The sequence below is a fragment of the Gaeumannomyces tritici genome, assembly GCF_000145635.1.
Source record: "Gaeumannomyces tritici R3-111a-1 unplaced genomic scaffold supercont2.7, whole genome shotgun sequence".
Taxonomy (NCBI): Eukaryota; Fungi; Ascomycota; class Sordariomycetes; order Magnaporthales; family Magnaporthaceae; genus Gaeumannomyces; species Gaeumannomyces tritici.
This window is the reverse complement of record NW_008804551.1, coordinates 2,363,319-2,383,838: the sequence shown is the minus strand read 5'-3', so window position 1 is coordinate 2,383,838 and position 20,520 is coordinate 2,363,319. Positions and strand designations below refer to the sequence as shown.

The 20,520-nt window shown below is 61.5% G+C and overlaps 11 protein-coding genes across 11 annotated transcripts; 7 read left to right on the top strand and 4 right to left on the bottom strand.

Annotated features, from left to right (window-relative positions):
* Window positions 1-39: 39 nt before the first annotated feature.
* On the top strand, window positions 40-261 carry GGTG_12114 (hypothetical protein; the record flags this gene model as incomplete). The annotated part of the gene is made up of 1 exon (XM_009230007.1): window positions 40-261. One exon carries the CDS (start codon window positions 40-42, stop codon window positions 259-261), a length of 222 nt encoding a protein of 73 aa, XP_009228271.1.
* A 240-nt stretch (window positions 262-501) lies between these two features.
* Window positions 502-1,941, top strand: GGTG_12113 (hypothetical protein; the record flags this gene model as incomplete). Its single annotated transcript, XM_009230006.1, has 1 exon — window positions 502-1,941. The coding sequence occupies one exon, from the start codon at window positions 502-504 to the stop codon at window positions 1,939-1,941; it is 1,440 nt and encodes a 479-aa protein (XP_009228270.1).
* A 571-nt stretch (window positions 1,942-2,512) lies between these two features.
* Window positions 2,513-3,272, top strand: GGTG_12112 (hypothetical protein; the record flags this gene model as incomplete). The annotated part of the gene is made up of 3 exons (XM_009230005.1): window positions 2,513-2,924; window positions 3,084-3,109; window positions 3,247-3,272. The coding sequence occupies exons 1-3, from the start codon at window positions 2,779-2,781 to the stop codon at window positions 3,270-3,272; spliced, it is 198 nt and encodes a 65-aa protein (XP_009228269.1). The 5' UTR covers window positions 2,513-2,778.
* A 791-nt stretch (window positions 3,273-4,063) lies between these two features.
* On the top strand, window positions 4,064-4,444 carry GGTG_12111 (hypothetical protein; the record flags this gene model as incomplete). The annotated part of the gene is made up of 2 exons (XM_009230004.1): window positions 4,064-4,095; window positions 4,192-4,444. The coding sequence occupies 2 exons, from the start codon at window positions 4,064-4,066 to the stop codon at window positions 4,442-4,444; spliced, it is 285 nt and encodes a 94-aa protein (XP_009228268.1).
* Window positions 4,445-5,030: 586 nt separating this feature from the next.
* Window positions 5,031-7,848, top strand: GGTG_12110 (hypothetical protein). Its single transcript, XM_009230003.1, has 2 exons — window positions 5,031-5,752; window positions 5,820-7,848. Exons 1-2 carry the CDS (start codon window positions 5,419-5,421, stop codon window positions 7,628-7,630), a joined length of 2,145 nt encoding a protein of 714 aa, XP_009228267.1. The 5' UTR covers window positions 5,031-5,418; the 3' UTR covers window positions 7,631-7,848.
* Window positions 7,849-8,823: 975 nt separating this feature from the next.
* Window positions 8,824-11,577, top strand: GGTG_12109 (hypothetical protein). The gene is made up of 3 exons (XM_009230002.1): window positions 8,824-8,930; window positions 8,995-9,494; window positions 9,555-11,577. The coding sequence occupies exons 1-3, from the start codon at window positions 8,865-8,867 to the stop codon at window positions 11,434-11,436; spliced, it is 2,448 nt and encodes an 815-aa protein (XP_009228266.1). The 5' UTR covers window positions 8,824-8,864; the 3' UTR covers window positions 11,437-11,577.
* GGTG_12108 (D-3-phosphoglycerate dehydrogenase) lies at window positions 11,519-12,511 on the bottom strand (the record flags this gene model as incomplete). Its single annotated transcript, XM_009230001.1, has 1 exon — window positions 11,519-12,511. The coding sequence occupies one exon, from the start codon at window positions 12,509-12,511 to the stop codon at window positions 11,519-11,521; it is 993 nt and encodes a 330-aa protein (XP_009228265.1).
* A 732-nt stretch (window positions 12,512-13,243) lies between these two features.
* GGTG_12107 (hypothetical protein) lies at window positions 13,244-14,947 on the bottom strand (the record flags this gene model as incomplete). The annotated part of the gene is made up of 2 exons (XM_009230000.1): window positions 13,244-13,684; window positions 13,754-14,947. The coding sequence occupies 2 exons, from the start codon at window positions 14,945-14,947 to the stop codon at window positions 13,394-13,396; spliced, it is 1,485 nt and encodes a 494-aa protein (XP_009228264.1). The 3' UTR covers window positions 13,244-13,393.
* A 575-nt stretch (window positions 14,948-15,522) lies between these two features.
* On the bottom strand, window positions 15,523-16,531 carry GGTG_12106 (gluconolactonase; the record flags this gene model as incomplete). The annotated part of the gene is made up of 2 exons (XM_009229999.1): window positions 15,523-16,152; window positions 16,226-16,531. 2 exons carry the CDS (start codon window positions 16,529-16,531, stop codon window positions 15,523-15,525), a joined length of 936 nt encoding a protein of 311 aa, XP_009228263.1.
* Window positions 16,532-16,620: 89 nt separating this feature from the next.
* On the bottom strand, window positions 16,621-18,918 carry GGTG_12105 (hypothetical protein; the record flags this gene model as incomplete). The annotated part of the gene is made up of 3 exons (XM_009229998.1): window positions 18,689-18,918; window positions 16,853-18,629; window positions 16,621-16,784 (listed from the first exon to the last, which is right to left on the bottom strand). Exons 1-3 carry the CDS (start codon window positions 18,773-18,775, stop codon window positions 16,621-16,623), a joined length of 2,028 nt encoding a protein of 675 aa, XP_009228262.1. The 5' UTR covers window positions 18,776-18,918.
* Window positions 18,919-18,960: 42 nt separating this feature from the next.
* On the top strand, window positions 18,961-20,178 carry GGTG_12104 (4-hydroxy-2-oxovalerate aldolase). Its single transcript, XM_009229997.1, has one exon. The coding sequence runs from the start codon at window positions 19,254-19,256 to the stop codon at window positions 20,082-20,084; it is 831 nt and encodes a 276-aa protein (XP_009228261.1). The 5' UTR covers window positions 18,961-19,253; the 3' UTR covers window positions 20,085-20,178.
* The last annotated feature ends 342 nt before the right edge of the window (window positions 20,179-20,520 follow it).

The following is a 20,520-nucleotide window of genomic DNA, read 5'->3' as shown; positions in this document are numbered from 1 at the left end:
ATCTTTCGGCCTTCTCTCGGGCGAAATCCGCCAAACAAGATGACATGGAAGGTCGACCAGGGCCCCTCACCCAGGCAGACGTCACAGCTGAGCTTGCCTTCCCCTCTCGACCCCAGTGCTGGACCCAGCGGCGGAAACTCGGGTGACGACGCAGGACTCCCGCTGCTCCCCCACACTCCTCAATGGCTTAGCTCATCCCACCCGGGTCCGTCATCGCTGCGGCCGCGACGATATAAGGCGTGCTGGCGCTTCTCCAATTGAGGGAAAAGGAGGCAGATGCAGTACGAGGAAGCTTCTGCGGGTCGCCAGTAAGCACACACACACGCTCTCATCTCGCTCTATCTTGTGCTCGCTTGGGCGTAGAGATAAGAGGAGAACTGAAGCTTGCCCAAGGTTTCCCCATCTCCCTTACAGCGTTTCGCAGGCCGTTCGTTGTTCTTGCCACTCGTCTTTGCCTTCCCAAGCTTCATCGCTCCGCCGAGAGCTCCCTCCCACACCACAATGCATGTCAAGCAGCTGGTCCTCGGCGCCGCCCTCTCCGGGCTGGTGACCGCCTCTCCCCACCGCGACAGCCCCCAGCAGCGTCTTGCCAAGGGCCTAGAGCTCCCCGACAAGTACTACACGTTCAACAAGAAGGCCGACTCGTCCAAGGAGAAGCCCTACACCCCCGGCCACAGAGATCCGCTCGACCGCTTCATCGACCCGGATCGCGATGGGCTTGACCCTCTGCCCTGGCGCAACGGCGACGGCGCGTCAGTTCTGGGCCCTTGGAACAAGCAGCGCTCGCGCCAGAGCCCCGACATGGTGCGGCCGCCCAGCACCGACCGCGGCAACATCGCAAACATGCGCTGGTCGTTTGCCGACTCGCACATCCGCATCGAGGAGGGCGGCTGGACGCGCCAGACGACGGTGCGCGAGCTCGGCACGTCGACGCAGCTGGCCAGCGTAAACATGCGCCTGGGCCAGGGCGTCATCCGCGAGCTGCACTGGCACAAGGAGGCCGAGTGGGCCTACGTGCTGGACGGCGAGGTCCGCATCACGGGCCTCGACTACGAGGGCGGCAACTTTGTTGACGACCTCAAGAAGGGCGACCTGTGGTACTTCCCGTCGGGTGTCCCGCACTCGCTGCAGGGCCTGAGCGAGAACGGCACCGAGTTCCTGCTCGTCTTTGACGACGGTCGCTTCTCCGAGGAGTCGACCTTTGTGCTGACCGACTGGCTGGCCCACACGCCCAAGTCGGTCATCAGCAAGAACTTCAACCTGCGGCCCGAGATCTTCGAGCACCTGCCCAAGAGCGAGAAGTACATCTTCAAGGGCTCCGTGCCCGGCCCCATCGACGAGGAGCGCCCGCGCGGCAGCCACGTCAAGAAGAGCAGACACCGCTTCAGTCACAAGATGCTGGACCAGGAGCCCATCAAGGCCAGCGGCGGCGAGGTGCGCATCACCGACTCCAAGAACTTCCCCATCTCCAAGACCATCGCCGCCGCCCACGCCATCATCGAGCCGGGCGCCATCCGCGAGATGCACTGGCACCCCAACGCCGACGAGTGGTCCTTTTTCCTGCGCGGCAAGGCCCGCGTCACAATCTTCGCGTCCGAGGGCACCGCCCGCACCTTCAACTATGTGCCGGGAGACGTCGGCATCGTGCCCGCCAACATGGGCCACTTTGTCGAGAACATTGGCGACGAGCCGCTCGAGATGCTCGAGGTGTTCCGCGCCGATGAGTTCCGCGACTTCTCCCTCTTCCAGTGGCTCGGCGACACCCCGCAGCGCCAGGTCGCCGACACGCTGTTTGCCGACGACCCCGAGGCCGCTGAGAAGTTCCTCAAAACCATCAACAACCCCAAGCCCGACCCGGTCGTCAAGTCCGACGCCAACCTGTTTGAGAACTACGGTCGCCAGCCCAAGGGCGAGGCCGAGCAGGCCGCCCCGGAGCTGTGATGGTGGAGTCATATAGCGAACAAGTGAACATTTACGCCAGCATCGCGAGCACCTGGAGTCAGGGATTACAATACTTGGCGTGCCCGAGGCAGTCGCCCATGTTTCCTACGTAGTAAAAATGTATCATCAAAACTAGGCAGATAATCTACGCAGTTGCATTTTGATACCTGATACCTTTTCGTTCTCGAGTCGCCATGTCGGTCGGTTCGGCGAGAGTCATGTGAAAGATCGCCCTGGCGACGTTGGCGCTGTTTCCGATGCGCCCGGATGCGACACCGTGACGTTGCACTGCAGGCTTTGAGCTAGCCAAGCCGGCAGAGGGTGCCGTGTGCCCACTAGGGCTTACGTGGATGTGTGGGCACGAAGAAGCGCTTTCTTGGTCTGATCTTGCCCCCATTGCCCCAGCTCCGGGGCCACCGTCTTGGGTGCGTGCTATTCCCCGACTTCTCAAGGCCTGGGCAACGCTTATCGAGCGGTCCCAGCAGCCAAGCATTGGCCAAGCCCCGGGAACGAGGGTACTTCCCGTTTGGCACACTAGGCTAGACGACGCCGAGGCGGCGCGAGATGACGGAAGACGACCCGGCGCTCTGTTTGGCTGTTGGCGTCGTGATTACTAGCGGTTGGCTTTTGTGAAGGTGTCAGCTCGGTGCGGCGTCGGGATTCGGGGGCCCCGGAGCTTCTGGGGCGAGGAGTCGGCAGATTGGACGCCACGTTCCCAGGATGAGCCACGTCGGTGAAGATTGCTTGGTGCTGCCGAGTTGACCATGGGTGGAGGTGATAGCGCTGCGTCCCAATGCGGACAAAAAACATCAGCTGCACCATGGAAACCAAAACAAAATGTTCACTGGGCCCGGGCACTCGGGGTTAATTCCACGCAGGCTAGCAACGGCATGCTCCTGTAATACGAACTCCGCGACCCCGGAGGATCCCCGCCCCGCGGCTAAGGCTGGCGAAAACCCACAAACGGGTTCTCGTTTGGACCTGTAGGTTTTGGGTCCGGCTTGGACCCAAAAACCCAAATGGGGACTCGTTTACGGGTCTTTAGCACTTTAAGTTTTAAGTAATTAGGTCCCCAATAAGTACCCAAATTAATAAAAAGCCCGTACGTAAATTTTTTTTTTAATTATAATTATTTGTAAAAGTAAAAAATTTAAAGGTAATAACAAAGGTAATAACGTTTTAAACTCGGTTTGTTCGCTTGAACCCAAAAACTACCCAAACCCTAAAAACCCCGACCCGAAAATTACCCAGATTTTGGACCCATTCCTAAATGGACCCAAACCCAAAAACTTATTACCTAAATAGGTCCCCACCCCAAACGGGTCCTTTAGGTTTCCGCTAGCCTTACCTGCAGCTGAGTAAAGACCGGCGCTAGCGGCGACGAAGCTAGCGCCTTAGTTCGATGCATTTCGAAATCATCTTGTATGGTGGGTGATTACGACGGAAGGTGGGTGTAAACGATCGGTATTTATTCCTAGCCCTGCGAGGGAGGGACCGCGCCCCCCCTCCATTTCGTGTGGGGGAACGAACTCGTCCCGTCGGAGAGATTCCCACTTACACCCAGCGGCGGCATCATTACCATCCAGCCACTTCCGGACCACTTCTCCCACAATGAACTGCTGATGGTTGGATACCGGAGCCGGTATAGTTTGGTGCCTGTAAGGCGTGTTAAAGGCAGGTTACATCTGGACTTGACTTGGTCCTAGTCGTCAACCCAGGACATGTCCATCCATCCCCTACTAGAAAGTCTAGAATATGGGGATCTCCCCTTAACGTTAAACGAAAACGATATTTGAAATCACCAGGATTTGTAATCGTGGACAGCAGTTGTGGTGCCATCTCAAGGGGCTGCGGGAGTTAGGACGTGAGCCCGATAGAGGGAAGACGATCTACACAACCCCCAATGGGGGTGGTAAAAAGCAGCAGAGGACAATCGCATCCCGACTGGTGGGCTAGATATGCTTCAAAGCAACCTTCTCGAGCGGAAATCCCCACCTCCTCCTTTCAGAGGTCCTCATGCGACGGACGCTCCGCGCCCTCCAACCTCGCAAAGGTCGTCCTGGCACGCTGGGGAGGGCGTTTTCAGGTCCACGCCTGAGCGGAACCAACACTGCGGGCGCGCATGGAGCATCAGTTGGCCTTGGCCGAGCGGGAGTTAGCCATGTGTGGTCCCCCCAAGGGTGCCAGGCGCTTGTCGACGCCAAGTGATTTTACCGCGGCCGCCGACAATCACAGCTGACGTCGCAGCAGCGTGGATCTGACTGAGGACCTGACTGAGGACCTGACTGAGGACCTGACTGAGGACCTGACTGAGGACCTGACTGAGGACTTGACTGAGGACCTGGCTGGGCTGCCATTTACCGGCGCCTGCATCGAGCGCTCGGAACAGGGAACGAACTCGATTGAATCGAGGGCCTGGCGGTACCCCGCACCCCTCCCGGCTGTGAACCCCCACCGAACCGTGGTGCGGCCGGCATACCCCCGGCTCCAGCCTATAGTTTGATGCTACCTACATACGTCTTCTTCTGGCAGCCCGCGGCTGCCGTCCTGTCGCCCTGCTCGACGCGCAGAAAGTATCGTGTTGTACTCGGTACAACAATAACATGTACGTGCAGGGCGAGGTTGCTGCCAATCCCACCCTCCTCGCCAATCCTTTCCATCGCCCTCCCTCCAACTTGCAAAAAAGTGCCAAACCGGTCATTGTGACATGCCAAGCAACAGTGCCATGGAGGGAGGCGTATGCATTCTGCTGTAGTTCGTGCTTGTTTCGCTCACAACATGTGCATCCCATGTATTGAATGTATCGCTTGTATTGCCCGTATCCCACGTATGCCATCCCATCCCGCCCGTCCGGCTTTGGCTGCGCCCGCAGTGCGGAAATAGGGGCTAAGACAGGGTGAGGGGAAGCTCGTCGGCATGCCGAAATCGCAGGAGGGGATATGCCTGGAGGCTCGGGGCTGTTACTGGGGTGTTTAGGTAGGGTAGGCAGGATGGGAGGGAAAGAAGCAGATTGGCCCGCTGAGCTTCTCGAGAGTCGTGACTTTGTGCCTTGGAGATTCTCGCACCCCCCTCCTGTTCGTGTCCCATCCCCCGCCGTTGGGGTATGGTTTGCTTACTGAGGCTCGCGGAATAAAAAGATGGCAGGCTTCGCACACTGGCGACGGCTGTTAATGTTCAGCTCGTCGGCAGCGGCGGCAAACCCGCAGGCCATACGAGATACTTCTCTATCCCTGCGTTTTTTCTCTGCTGGCACGACAGTGGCTTTTAAACCCCTCGCACCCTCTTCTCTCCTCCGACCCTGATTTTACTGCTTTCCACACGGCACCCAGAGTTCAGTCACTGTTTCTTAGTACCAGCCCCTAGCCTGGCGTCAAACCCCTCCCTATACTCCCCGAGCCGTCCCTAGAGCTCTGTCACTAGGCGGCGTCGTCGCACTCTCGCATTCTTGCCTGTAATCCCGTCCAAACTGCCGCCACCATGGGCAAAGTGCAGCACTACGTCGAGGCAGCCAAGAACGACCTTCGGACAGACCACACGTGGAATAAGCTGGGCAACTTGACCAAGCGCGGCGCAAAGGCACTGCCCGAGGCCTCGTTGCACTATGTCAAGGAAAAAGCGCCAATCATCGGCTGGCTGCCCAAGTACGACTACCGCTGGCTGATCAACGACGGCATCGCTGGCCTAACGCTGGGCCTGATGCTGATCCCGCAGGGACTGTCGTACGCAAAGATTGCCGAGATCCCCGTCGAGTACGGCCTCATGTCGAGTTGGCTGCCGGCGAGCATCTACACAGTCATGGGCACAACCAAGGGTGCGTAGCTGGCTTTTTGATCATTTTCCTCTCCTGCACGCTCTAACCGTATGGACCAAACATACAGATCTCTCCACCGGCCCAACGTCACTGATCGGGCTGCTTACGTCCGAGGGCGTGCACGAGCTTGAGCACAAGTATCCGCCGTCGCAGATCGCGTCGGCCATGGCCTTCTGGATGGGCGTCTACGGCATGATCCTGGGCTTCCTCAACCTCGGGTTCCTGCTCGAGTTTGTGTCGCTGCCCGTGCTGGCCGGCTGGATCACGGCCGTGGCCATTACCATCATCCTCAACCAAATGCCGTCGCTGCTGGGCATCAAGGGCGTCGGCAGCGGCGCCGCGCAGCAGATCCACGACATCTTCGCCAAGCTGCCCAAGGCTGGCGGCTGGACCTGCCTGATCGGCTTCTCGGGCATCCTGTTCATGACCATCCTCGAGAAGGCGGGTGCGCGCTGGAGCGCCAAGAGCAAGATCGTGTGGTTCTTCTCCATCACGCGCGCCTTCTCGACGCTGGTGCTGTTCACGGGCATCAGCTACGCCGTCAACAGCCCGCGCGGCAGCCCCAAGAACTTTCTGTTCGAGGCCACCCAGGTCACGGCCAACGGCCAGGAGGCGCCTTCGATCCCGCCGCCCGACCTGATCGCCGAGACGGCCATGAAGTCGATCGCGCTCTTCATCGGGGCGGCGGTCGAGCACGGGGCCATCGCCCGGGCGTTTGGGGTCAAGAACGACTACGTGCCGGATCAAACGCAGGAGCTGTGCTACTTTGGCGTCACCAACTTCTTCAACTCCTTCTTCCACGCCATGGGCGTCGGCGGCGCCATGTCGCGCACCTCGGTCAACTCGCAGTGCAACGTCAAGTCGCCCCTGAGCGGCGTCGTCACCACGGCCGTCGTGCTCATCTCCATCTACTTCCTCGTGCCGGCCCTGTACTGGATCCCCAAGGCCACGCTGGCCGCCATCATCATCACGGCCGTCTGGAACCTGATCCACCCGCCCTCGCACTTTTACCACTTCTGGAAGACATCGCTGGCTGACTTTATCTCGTCCATGCTCGCCCTCTGGGTGGCGCTTTTTGTGGACGCCGAGATCGGCATCGCCGTCGCCGTCGGCTTCAACATTATCTACTGCCTGCTGCGCCAGACCTTTGCCCGCATCACGGCCTCCAAGGTGCCCAAGCGCTCCGAGCTGGCGCGCTCCATCGACGCCGACCGCGACCGCGACGCCTACGGCGGCGAGGACCGCACGCGCGACGTGCACGTCTTCCGCTTCACCGACAGCTTCTTCTTCCCCAACAGCTACGCCACCACCGTCGCCATCCTCGACAGCGTCCAGACCTACCACGCGCCCGCCTACGACGGCGCCCATGGGCCCGAGTCGCGCAAGGGCCGCAACTGGTCCGTCGTGGCCGAGCAGCGCATCAAGCGCCTGCGCAAGTCGGCCGGCGTGCTGGACCAGTCGGCGCTCCCGCCCATCGGGCTGGTGGTGCTGGACTTCACGCGCGTCAACCACGCCGACAGCACGGCCTGCACGCACCTGCAGAACCTGGTCAAGGAGGTCCGGCGCTACGGAGGCTCGCGCGTCGAGGTGCGCTTCGTGGGCATGAGCCCCTACGTGCGCGAGCGTTTCGTGCGCTACGGCTGGAAGATGGCAGACGACGGCGACGCCTGGAAGGGCGCCGGCGACGAGAGCGCCGTCACGCACGTCTACGAGTCCGTCCCCGCCGCCGTCTTGTCGCCGCGCCGCTCGCCTGTAATTACCGAGGGCACCGACATCCGCATCGACAGCTCCGAGGACCCGGAGAAGGCTAGGGCCATGCATGCTCAGCGGTCCAGCTCGCCTGACGAGTTGGGAGGCGAGAAGAGGCGTGACAACTAGGGCGCTGGGGTGCCTTGGGAGGGGTGGGTTGGTTCTGTGATGATGGCGTCAGCAGGGAGAACCCCGGCGTCTGGTCGAGTCGCGCAGGCATGGCCCCCGCAAAGGGGCTGGTTCGGTTTGTTTTTATCACGTTTTGTTTTTATCATCGCATCAAGGCGCACAGCAGCCTAGAGTATATATACCCTCATTTCAGGTTGAAGCTTTTGCAAAGTATCTGCACATGTGAACCTGTCTTTGCGCTGTCCGAACTGTCTGTTGCTTTAGGAGAAATTTCGGTCCCCGAGCAACCATTCTGGTGATTCTTTGCCGGCACTTTACATCCGCAAAACCAGCCCTGGAGTCTTCCGCCCGAAAGATCACCGAGGGACGTGCCATGGTCTGCTTCTCGGAGAGCCGCTTTGAGTACCATGCGAGCTCCGAACGTTCTCTATGGTCAAACTCTAGTTGTGCTGCGCCTTTGTCTGCTGCTCGGAGACCCATCAGCCTGTCACTTCGACTCCGAGATATGGCCGACGCACTGCTAGCTGTGTATCGTTTGCGGTAGTACATAACCATACCGCAGCCACTCTGGGTCTTGCTCGAGTTGGCCCAGGGCAAAAAGCCCCAGCAAGAGACAGGTTTGCCAGTCGATGCTCCGATAGTGAGTCTGCTTGCTGCCGTCCTGGCTAGAGCAAGGCAGAGGGCAAAGGAGGCCGAGGTTTCAAAGGCTGAATCGTCGGGGGACAGCTGGAGACCCTGACAGAAAGGCAACATCCGCGGCGTCCGATGCCAGGGAGGGGCACCAGGGGTACAGCGGCGCCAGATAGTCTGGCCACATCTTTGGTCACATCAAGCTCGTTTAATATCATCCTCGCCTTTTGGAAATGGCCTGGGAAACTCGGTGACAAGGGCTGCAGCCGCTACCGGTCGCTGACAGACATCAAGTCTAGGCGATGGCTTGCTGGGGCACCCCCCAGGACGCAGCGTGTGAGTGCAGCTGGGTTGGGAGGGGATTGCTTCTCGCCCACGCACTCTTTGGGAGCTTTGGGTATGTTGGCCACCCCAGTCTTGCTATTGAATGGCCGTTACTCTGCTGCTGGACAGCTGGGATCTTGCCTGAGGGCGTTCAGGGGTATCACGTGATGGCACCTGGATTGTTGTGGGTCCAGCCGAAGCCTTGGCTCGGCAGTAATCCGAACCACGAACCCCCCCTCAAACTGCCATCAACAGGTGGGATTGAAAACGTCGAGCCGCAATGATGACCGAGACGCGGCGTCCACGGCTGCCAGCATGTAAGAGCTGCTCGCAAAAAAAGGTCAAGGTATGCGGGGCAAAGGTGCCCGTCCCAAACCCTCGTTGTTTCCCGATCTGACGCGCAGACCAAGTGCGACAGCACCCGCCCAAAATGCCACTGGTGTGCTCGCAACAAGGCCGACTGCCTCATGTTTGACTCGGCTGGTCAGCAGTGGCTGTCGAGGAGCCTGCTTGACGAGCTGGAGCGCCAAGAGGCCGCGCTGTCTGCAGCATCAACCGCTGAGGCAGCTCCAGCCACCGTAACAGCTCTCCCACTAGCCATAGCCTCGGCGACGGGACACACCCCAGGGTTGCATGGCGCATCACCAGCCACCAGCCACCAGACCCCCGCGGCCAGTCACCCGCCGCCTAAGCACCCCACGCCCTTCGGTGGCTGTCCATCCACATCCACCGCCGCCCGCCCTGGCGCTGGCCTGGGCTTCATCTCGGTGCTCTTTTCCGATCCTGAGTGGCGCCGCACCAACGAAGACCTCCTGCGGACGCTGGCCGGTGCTGCCGGAGCCCCCTCGGCTGGCGTCGAGGCGTGTCCGCTGTCCGACGCCGCCGTGGCCAAGGGTCTGTTCGAGCGCTAGTCAGTATTCCCACGCCTGTTTCAAATGCTTCATGTTATCATTGCTGACAAGGCGCCCAGCATCAACTGGTCCCATGTCCTAGCGCCGTTCCTCCTGCGGCGGGAGGTCTGGAAGCTCTATACGCGCGTGTATCCCGAGGCGCCTCGGCAGCCATCTTCTCCTGACCCGCACGAGCTATTTCGAGCCCATATTATCTGCGCCATCGGCGCCGTAATCCCATATCGCAACGGTCAGCATGGCCAGCACCCCGAGGGTTACTACCGGGCGGCGCTGCAGCACCTGGACTCGGCCTTTCTGACGCGCGGGCTTGATTCGATCCAGGACCTCCTCCTCATCTGCCGCTTTGGCGTCTACCACCACATCGGCATTTCCATCTGGGATATTGTGCGCCTCTGCGTGCGCCTGTGCGTTGAGCAGGGCCTCCACTCGGGCGATGGCGAGGACCCGGCAGATCCGCTGCTGAACCAAAAGAAGCGCCGTATCTTCTGGCAGACTTACTTAATGGACCGCTACAGCTCCACCACGCTCGACCGTCCCTTCGCCATCGACGACGGGGACATTGAGGTCGGCTTCCCGGCCGATGCCAACGATGAGGAAGTAGCCCTGATGGGTACCGGCGCCATGGAAACACCCCCTCTTGCAGCATGGGATGTCGCCGCAGCGGCCGACAAGCCGAGCGAGACCAGCGTTTTTCTCTTTTGCGTGCGCCTCCGCCAGGTCTCGTCCCGCATCCACGTCGAGATCTCGCGCCTTCGTCAGGATCCCGTGGTGCAGTCCCAACCGCATCTCGCCGTTGGCCGCATCTACACAACGCTCAACCGCCTGCTGCAGGACCTGCGGGCGTGGCGTGCGAGCGCTCCGCTGTCCTCGTCGCTGGCATCAACAGCGGGCTCCCCAACGCAGCGCCAGCCGCCGTGTCTGTACGAGAGCCTGGAATGGTTTGATCTGCTGCACACCCGCGAAAAGATGTCGCTCCTGCGCAGGGTTGTCGATCTCGTCCCCAAGGCCAACGGCGCCTCTCCAGCACATATCCTGTCCTTGTTCCTCCGCACCTCGCTCGAGACTATCGATTGCTATGTTGCCATGTCGCGGCGCGGCGCCTCTGTCGTTCACACTCGGTCCTATTTCCACCTAATGTTTGTCAGCGGCGTTTCTGCCATGTACTGCGTTGCCTCCTCTTTGGCCGCCGCCGGCACGAACGACGGGTTGAGTGCTGGCGCCGAAGTGGATGCAGCATTAAAATCCGAACCCGGGCTGGGCCAGGACGTTGTTACCGTAGCGCGTGGCCTGCGTGTCTGCGAGGAGATTCTGGTCGTCATGTCGGAGCAGCTCCCCGGCGCTCCTGCCTACGTTACCGTCTATGGTGCCTTGCGTCGCCACATCACCCGTCAACTCCAGCTGGCCGTGCCTCACGCCGCGCACGAACTAGGTCTCCTTGTCGACGCTATCCCAAACTCTGCCGCTTTGGATGTCGGACCCGAGGCAGGCGTTGCGGAACACCTGCGACAAACTAACACGACGGCATCATCCCCGTCGACCACCGCTGGTCCGACAAGCATTCTGGCAAGCTCAGACGCCCAACCGTCAGGGGGCCGCGAAGGGTTGCAAAACCACGCACTCGGCTACGGCGATGGGAGCACGGCTGTCCATCACGCTGGCTACGATTGGATGGACGACCATGGCCAACACCATGCACCTACCTCTGCGCCAGGCTTTCCCTTTAACCAATCCTTCGGCGGAGCGGCAATGCCGATAGATCCTAGAGCTGGCGGTGGGCTTGGTCCCGCAGGCATTCAGCAGCTGCCCCAAATGCCACAGGAAGACCTGCTGCAGTGGGTGTTTACTAATGACGAGTCCATATGGGGCATGGACATGATGCTTGGGGAATACGTCTACGGCGATCCGAGCCACGGCGGATTCCTCAACCGGGTAGACCTGTAGGTGCAGCGTGGAAGCATCGGCGGCCCGGAGCTAGGCTGCGGGACTTTTGTACACTTTGCGACTTGCATTAATTCTATATCATCTACTGCTTCTGCTTCCTTTCTGCTTCGATAAACTCCATTATCCTCTCGGCCGCCCTCATGCCCGTCTGCATTTGCGTCTCGCCCGTAGCGGCGCCAATGTGCGGCGTGCTGACGACGCCGAGCTCCCACAGCCGCCCGTACCTCTCCTTGCTCGGCGGCTCCTCCTCGTGGCAGTCGAGCCCGGCGCCCCAGATCAGGCCCTCGGACAGGGCGCGCTCGAGGTCCGTCTCGCTGATGATGCCGCCGCGGGCCGTGTTGATGAGGATGGCCGTCTTGCGCATCAGCCGCATCTGCTCGTACGAGATGAGCCCGCGCGTCTCGGGCGTCAGCGGCATGTGCACCGTGACCACGTCCGACGACCGCAGCACCTCGTCGACCGACGCCGCCCGCGTGTGGGGGATGTCGGCCCACGCGTCGGCCGGCAGGAACGGGTCGTAGGCCACCACGTCGGCCTCGAACCCGCCGCGGAAGATGCCGGCCACCTGCCGCCCGATGTTGCCCATGCCCAAGATGCCGATGGTCTTGCGGTGCAGCAGCAGGCCGCCGCACGTCTCCTTGGGCACCGGCTTGCCGGCGGCCTGCTTGGCCGCCACGGACCCGACCTGGCGCGCCACGGCCGACGCCAGCGCCAGCACGAGCTCGGCGACGGCGCGCGCGTTCACCCCGGGGGTGTTGAGGATGGGGATGCCGCGGGCGGCGCAGGCGGCGGCGTCGATCTTGTCGATGCCGACGCCTTGCTTGCCGATGGCGCGCAGGTTGGGGCAGGCGGCCACGTCGGCGGCTGTCACGTACGAGCCCCGGACCAAGAGGTAGCGCGCCTCCTCCCGCCACCGGCCGTGGCCCGGGTGGGTCCTTGTGATGGCGTTGAAGTTGCGCTTGCAGTAGGCCATGACCTCGGGGTGGAAGTCGTCGAGCAGGTATACGGTCGGCTTCTCGTGCCCAACGAGCGAGCTGGGCGCCTCGGGCGAGTCTTGGACGAGGGCGGGGGCCATGGTGGCCTGGCGGTGTGTCTAAACTGTCTTGATGGGATGTGGGAGGTCTAGTCTGGGGCAAAAAGAACAGCTGCTTGTCGGCAATGCAACGGAGGAAAAAGGAGACAAAAATGCAGTTAATCTGCGCGATGGATACGAAACACTGGTGGACTCGATGCCAGCACGAACGCAGCCTGACCTTGCCTTTTGATAGGACCGCCACGGTGCCCTCCTACTCTAGACCGCGTCATTGCGGAGTGGCGGCTAGTCTCCCGGCCGCCGGGCTCCATCCGCTGCCGACGATGTGATCCCCAGAGCCTTTTGGTTGTCGGGTGGAGGGCATCAAAGGTCAAGGGTCTCGACGGAAACCATCCGGCGCGGACAGACTGCCGAGGTATTGGGCCGCGGACATGGCCCGAGGGCTGGGAGTGGGTCGTCTACTGGGTGGTGATCTGTCGGACATGGCCCGGTGCGGGGATGCCTGTCATATTGGGGAGGCTTTCTTGTGAGGTAGTGTAGTTTGTTTGGAGCAGGGCATGTCTGGCCCCAAGGGACTCTGGAGTAAGTGTTGGGGAAGGAAGCCCTGCTGAGGACTCGGGATTTTGTTTCTGGGCTAGTTGAGGCAAAGTGCCGTCGAGGAAGCGGACTAGCTGTGATGACTTGAAAGTACGTAACCGAGAGATGGAGGAACGTTGTTATTCAGCAAAGTATGCCACACAACAACGTCAGGGCGCACCTTGTACATAAAGTTGCCGCTTCGCTCGAGGGATATATAATGTAAATAGTTGGCCATGAAAATGCGTCGTTAAAACAGCTAAAAACTAGACAGTTCCATAATTCGTATACATGCTAAGCACAAAGTCGAACCATACCCAAATTCCAGCTATCCCCAAAACCCCAGCATTAGTGCGCAAAGCGCCAGCCCTCGGGCTCGCCAGCCGCGTCCTCGGCGGCCTTGAGGGCCTTGTTCTTCTGGATGGCGTAGTACTTGGTGCCAAGGACAAAGATGATGGTCAGGCCGCAGCCGGCGATGATGGCGGCGCCGCCCGTCTGGTAGTAGGGCTCCTGGTTGCGCAGGAAGAAGTAGGGCATGAACCAGTGCGACACGGAGCTGACGCAGTTGGCGTAGGCAATCAGGGCCGCTCGCTTGGTGCGAGGCCTCGGGACCACGGTGGTTTCCCAAGCGATTTGAAGCTAGAAATGCTTCGTCAGTACGGGCCTCTTTTTTTTTCTTTCCTTGGAAAGGAGAAAAAGAAAACTTACATTGAGGCCGACAAACGGACCAATGACCAACAGAATCATGCAAAAGTACCTTAGGCCCGTGTTCAGCTGCGTGATCATGATGGCACAGCCGATGGCCGTGGCCATCATGGGGGCGATGATGTGGTAGCCGAACTCCTGCGTGCGACCGGCCGACCACGACACAGCCAGCTGGACAAAGAAGGCGATGATGGGCGGCGGGGCCTGCACCAGGTACGTGACCGTCTTGGACAGACCCAGGGTGGCGAGGATGGAGGGGAAAAAGTCCTTGTACGACTGGGCGATGATGAGGCAGAAGTGGGTGGCGGCAAACATGTGCGAGAAGGGGTCCTTCATGCACTGCCAGAAGCCGTCCCAGTAGCCGCCCTCATCATCCTCGGCGACGCCGCCGGCCGACACGGTCATGCGGTACTGCGCCATGGCCGTCTCCTCCTCGGTGATGAAGTAGGTGCCGGTCGAGTCGGGGAAGTTGGGGATGAACCAGAAGCTGGCGGCGGCCACGGCGATGCTGACGATGCCCTCGAGCAGCAGGAACCACTGCCAGGCGCGCAGATTGGCGATGCCGTCCATGTTCTGCAGGATGGCGGCCGCCAGCAGGCCCGAGATGGCCTGCGAGATGGTGTTGCCGGCGTGCCAGATGCCCATGCGCATGGGCGCCTCGTGCTTGGGGTACCACGACGACGTCATGAGCGACACGGCCGGCACAAAGGGGCCCTCGGCCAGCCCGACGAAGAAGCGGCACACCATGAAGCCCGCGGGAGACGTGACAAGCGGCATGATGATGGTGGGGATGGACCAGGCCAGCATGCAGCAGGGGAGAAGCAGGCGAGGCTTGCCCTTGGCCATGATGACGTTTGCGGGAATCTGCGAGATGATGTAGCCGACGTAGAAGAGCGAGATTCCCGCGCTCCACTGCACGTCGGTCATGTGCAGGTCCTTCTGCATGCCCGCCAGCCGCGCGTTGGACACGTTGATGCGGTCCAGGTAGTTCATGAGCAGCATGGCCGTCACCATGCTCAGGAACTTCCAGTCCAGCTTGCGCACCAGTGACTTCTCGATGGCCTTGCGCTCCTCGGGCGTCTTGTCCCGGATGAGCTCGTACCGCTCCAGGATGGGGTCGCGGACGGCGGCATCCTCGACCGTGTCGACGCCGTCGCCCTTGAGTGACGAGCTCTTTGATCGGACTGACCCGGGCATTGTGAAGGGGCTTGGGGCTTCTCGCGGCGGTTGAAGGTGCGAGTAGGATGTCCCTTGACGATGGGCGGGTGGTGTCGTGGGCGGGCAGGGTCAGAGGCCGGGAAGGGGGCTGCCGGGCTTCCTTGTTAAATAGATGGACATGAAAATATTTCTGTCCCCTTGGCCGTCCATCTCCGCACCAGCACCTTGCTTGACACTTCCCCACATCCCGCTCAGCTCCGGCCTCTCAATCCGGGGGTTTGGGGAGCCCCCGGATTTTTCGACATGGCTGGGGAGACTCATGACTTTGCTTGTGGGGAAAGGGGCTGGCGGAGACGAGGGAAGCGTCGAATCATGGACAGGATTCCGCGTCGGCGAACTGGCCGTCGGACGGGGTCCGAAGATCCAGGATCTTGGTCCGGCCTTGGCCCGGGGACCAGCATGTGGCTCGATGCAACCATCGGCCCACCTTGGGCGGGGAAGCTGGCTGTTGTTGGCCCGGACAGGGCCTGGACAGGGCCCGAGCCAGTCTTGACATTGCAGAGGGACGCTGTTATGCTGCTACTCTAGAATGGTTTGATGGCCAGGTATCATCGTCAAACGGCACTCCTAGACACCTTCGGGGCCGCCACTGCTCCCCTGCAGTGCCACTCCACCTTTTGCACGTTGCCCTCGAGGCTGTCGGTGATGTAGAGCGTCTTGTGCTCGGGCCCGCCGAAGCAGCAGTTGGTCAGGTTGATGCCCTTTGTGCCACTGACGATACGCGCCTTGGGGACGCCCTGCTTGTCCACCACGAACACGGACCCCAGGCTGGGGTGGCACACGAAAAGGTTCCCCTCCTCGTCCACCCTGAGGCCGTCGGGCCCGGCCGTGCCAAAGGACTGGAAGAAGACGCCGACCTTGGACGTGGTGCCGTCGGCGTGCAGCGGCAGGCGCCACACCTGGTTCGCGCGCGTCATGGCCACGAACAGGAACCGCTCGTCGGGCGAGAGCGCCAGCCCGTTGGGCGACGCGCCGTTGTCCAGCAGCGTGTCCAGCTTGCCTGTCGGCGACAGCCGGTATACGCGCCCCGTCGGGTCCGTCATGCCCGTCTGGCCCTGGTCTGTGAAGTAGAGGCTCCGTTGCGAGTCCATAATGAGGTCGTTGGGGCCCTTGAACCGCTCTAGGTTCTTGCGGCTCAGCTTGGGCTTGATCGTGCTGGTGGCGGGGTCGAACTCGAGAATGCCCTGTGCGTGGAAGCGTGTCCTTCACTGTTAGAGACGGAGTCTTGGAACGCGCCAGCCACACCCGCCTACGTACCTGCTTGTAGTCTGCCACCAGAAGCGTCCCGTCTGGAGTGGCCACCAGTCCGTTGGGCTCGCCGTCCCAGCGGACGCAGACGGTCACATTCTTCTGCGCGTCGATCTTGAGGATCCGGCCGTAGGGGATGTCGACGATAAAGAGGTTGCCCTCGGCGTCGACCACGGGCCCTTCGAGGAAGATGTGCTGGAAGGCGGCTGCAAACCCGCCTCTCCACTCGGACTCCTCTCCTATGCACCGCTTGTCGTCCGGGATCCGAACGTAGAGCTCCGCTTCGATGACGGGGGGTGGAGGGTAGAAGTTCATTTTGGCTGGGTGTGATGCTTTGCTCTCCTTTCTGTAAAGCTGCTCTCCTCGCCGAAGCCGACTGACCAGGCAGCAAGCTAGGCAGTAAGTTAGGCAGGTATATGACCAAGCCCAGCCAGAGCAGCGCAGTGCGGGGTCTTGACCCATGACCCGGCATCCGAGTCGCGTTTGTCGGGCTGCAGCCGGAGAATGTGGAGAATCGGCCGGAGGAATGCCGGCGGCAGCACAATCATGCAAAAGACGCATCGAGTGACTGACACAGCCGTCGTGGGACCGTCAGCGGAAGCCTGTCCGGCCCGCCCGGTGCCCTCGCCCACGTACTGCCGTTTTGGCTGCCGCCGTCCTCCATAACCCTGAGCGACAGCTTCATGGCCAGCTCCTGGAACGTTCGGAGACCATGGAAGCGGCCAGAGATATCGGTGATGACGGCGCAAGCCTTGTTGATGGAGTTGAGCACCTGCGCCAGCGCCGTTGAGACCGGCGGCTCCTGGCTCGGACGCCGGCGTTTGAGGCAAACAAGCATCACGGCTGCCGAGAGAGCATCGTAGGCGTCTAGGAAAGAGCCGGAGAGATGGGCATCTGATCGTGACCGGGTGTAGAGCCGGTCGATAAGCCTGGTGCACGAGGCGATGGCGTCTCTCTCGACATCGGCCATGTTTCCAAGCAGGAGCTCTGGGTCTGCGGCCCCGGGCGCCCCTACATGTGCATGCGTATTTTGGATAGTTCCAGGCCGTATGAGACACATCAGTGCACGGCACGAGAGCTGGTCAAGGTAACCAGTCCACTCTTGGGCGGGGATACGAAGGTTCCCGGCGGTTGGGGCCAGCGAGCCTCGCCAGAAGTACAGATTGCTGTAGGAGAATATGGGGCTGGGACTGCCGCCGCCATCCCGCAAACTGGAAATGAGCTGCGCATGGCGGATCAGGTGACGGCATGCAGCTCTTTTAGCCCTGTTCGCTTCCGAAGGGGCTTCCAGTGAGGTGCCATCCTCGTCTGGCGGGACTTGAACGGTGATGTCGCTGTCTTGGATACTGAAGGGCCGATCCATAACAGAACTCAGCGACCTGTCATGCACGTACAGGGCCCAGAACAGCCACGCAGCGTCGTGCTCGCCTGTCCCGTCCACAGCCGGGTGCGGGCCGGGGCCAGGGTCCTTGTGCAGCCCCGCCGAGATGCACGTTTTCATGGCCATATCGAGCAGGTGCCAGGCTGAGCCGCCGCCGGGGCTGAACAGGGCGTGCACGAACAGCATGCACATGCAGTGCAACGCATCCAGTGTTTTGGACGGGTGGAGGATGAGCGGCAGCAGCCGCACTGCCGCCCCGTGCAGGCTCGCCGCCACAAAGGCAAGGCTTCTCGCCGAGTCGGGCGACATCATAATACCCGTCGCGGCTGCCATGAAGGCGTCGAAGCGGTGCAGCGCCAGCACCGACGAAATACCAATGGACGTCTGGGCCGCCGCCGCTACTTCGTCCAGGCGCTCGATAAAGCGATTTTCGTCGAGGTACGAAGGCACCATAACCATAAGGCTCGAGTCCACGAAGCGCTTCACATGACCAAGCAGGGCATTACGTCCCAGCGGCAGCTGGTGGTCGTCTAGCAGCGCAGTCTCGGCGGCGCCAAACCGCGATGCCGATGCCGACGCCGCCGAAGGGTCGTGACCGGCAACAGCAAGGGCCGCGAGGACAACCTCGGTGTGCGCCAGCCGGTGAGGCAAGACCGAACCTTCCCCTTCGCCCACCCCGCCGGCTGTAGGTTCGGCCATAGCGCTGTTGGACAGGAAGCCGATGGCGCCCATCGTGTCTCGCACGGACGAATCATCGCCTGCGGCATCCGGCGGGGACATTGAGGCGGTCACGGCGCCCGTCCGGCCAAACGAGTTGGTGCGGAGACGCTTCCGGGGTGGGGAAGCGGCATCGGTCTGTCGGCTGCTCCGCTGAAGGTCGGCCACGCGCTGCCTTAGGACGTCCATGTAGCTGTGGACGGTGGCATGGGTAAGACCGACATCTTCGGCGGCTAGGTCGACCTCCTGGGCGCGCGCGAGGCACTCGGCGCCGAGGTCGGCGCACGCGGTGCATGCGGGCAGGAGCCTATCGCACTTTGGGGGCTTTAGTTGCCAGGTTGGGTGCTGCCAAGACATGGACGACGGATACATACCTTTTGCTTGCGCTTCCAGCACCTCTCGCAGGCCTGGCCTCGTTTAGTGCCGGAGCCAGGCGCAGGCTGGGCGGTTGTCGATGCCATTGGATGCTGGTTCGGACAACGGCCGAGGGCTGGGCACACGCTGGGGCACCACGCGGAGTGACGGGGAATGGAAATCACCCGACGTGGTGCTAGTCACGTGTAAGTGGCCGGTATCCCTGGCTTGTGTGGGGGTGGCCCCTGTACTTGAGGACCCCCTGAAGGCCCGCCCCGGACTCGCGGACAAAGTCCTAAATGGGACCGCCGCCGGGAGCATCCCGAAATCCTCAGATGGGGGACGACGGGGCCGGGACTGTACGGGACCGAGAGGGGTAGTCTGAGGGGCCAAGAACTACGCGTTTGCCCGTCGTATATATGCAGCCGCGGCCGCAGCCAGCTGGGGGTGGGTGGGTGAGTGGTGTCGATTCGCGTCACCTGCACGAACTTGACTTCCAGTCTCCAACAACACCTACCACTACCACTTCTACCACCCACTCCTCATCCTCTCTCTGTGCGATCCCACCCCCCGTACACCGCAGTCATGGTAGCAATCTACAACTCGATGAAGGAAAAGATGGAGTGCGGTGAGGTGGCGTCGCTACTCACCGTCAAGCTCGTCAAGTCGGTCGAGATCGTCGGCATGGCCAAGACGGCCGGCTTCGACGGCATCTTGATCGACATGGAGCACTCGCAACTCGACCTCGAGACGACGGCGCAGCTCTGCAACGCGGCCCTGTACGCGAACCTGGCCGCCATCGTGCGCGTGCCCAGCAAGGACCCCTTCTTTGTGTCGCGCGTGCTCGACGGCGGCGCCCTCGGCGTCATCGTGCCGCACATCCGCTCCGCCCAGGACGCCCGCGATGTCGTGGCGGCCGCCAAGTTCCAGCCCGTCGGCCACCGCTCGTCCACCAACGGCCTGCCCGTGCACCAGTTCCGCTCCATGTCCGCCACCGTCGCCAACCCGCTCACCAACGCCGCCACGCTCGTCATCCCCATGATCGAGACGGTCGAGGCGCTCGAGCTGGTCGACGAGATCGCCGCCGTCGAGGGCGTCGACTCGCTGCTCATCGGCACCAACGACCTGACGGCCGAGATGGGCATCACGGGCGAGTACGAGAACCCGCGCCTGACCGAGGCCTACCAGCGCACCGTCGACGCCTGCAAGAAGCACGGCAAGTTCGCCGGCTGCGGTGGCCTGCACGCCCGCCTCGACCTGGTCGAGAAGTTTTGCGCCATGGGCGTGAGGTGGGTCATGGCCGCCACCGACGGGCCGCTCATCATGTCGGGCGCTACCAAGCGCGCTAGCGAGATGGCCGCCATCAGCGCAAAGGTCGCCGGAGCCCCGAACGGGAACGGCGTCAAGAAGGCATAAGGGTCGGCGGTTGAGATGGAGCGTTGCATATTTCCCGAATGTATAATTAGATGGTTCAGATACCCAGCATAGAACCGTAAAAGTTGGGTTTGGGTCTTCGTTATTCTGCTGCTGGTGAATCCGTGGTGGTGGCGGCGGCTATCCCCAGGCCCCGCCCTAGCTCTTATGTTGCGGCTCGAACCGTACACTCGGACAGCCCAAACACTCGTATATATGATGCCAAGAAGGTCAACAACACCCAAACAATAACAGTGACGTATGTGCAGCGCTGCGGCGCCCATTGTGGTCGTGCGGACCAACGCAGTCTGTATTTCTCAGGCCCTCTCCACGTCTTGCCCACCCTCGATCCATCAGCGCCGTCTGCAGTTGCAGGGTCCATGTTACTTGGCGCCAGTTACCTAGCGTTGATGCCACATTCGAGCTCGTCGCCGTTATT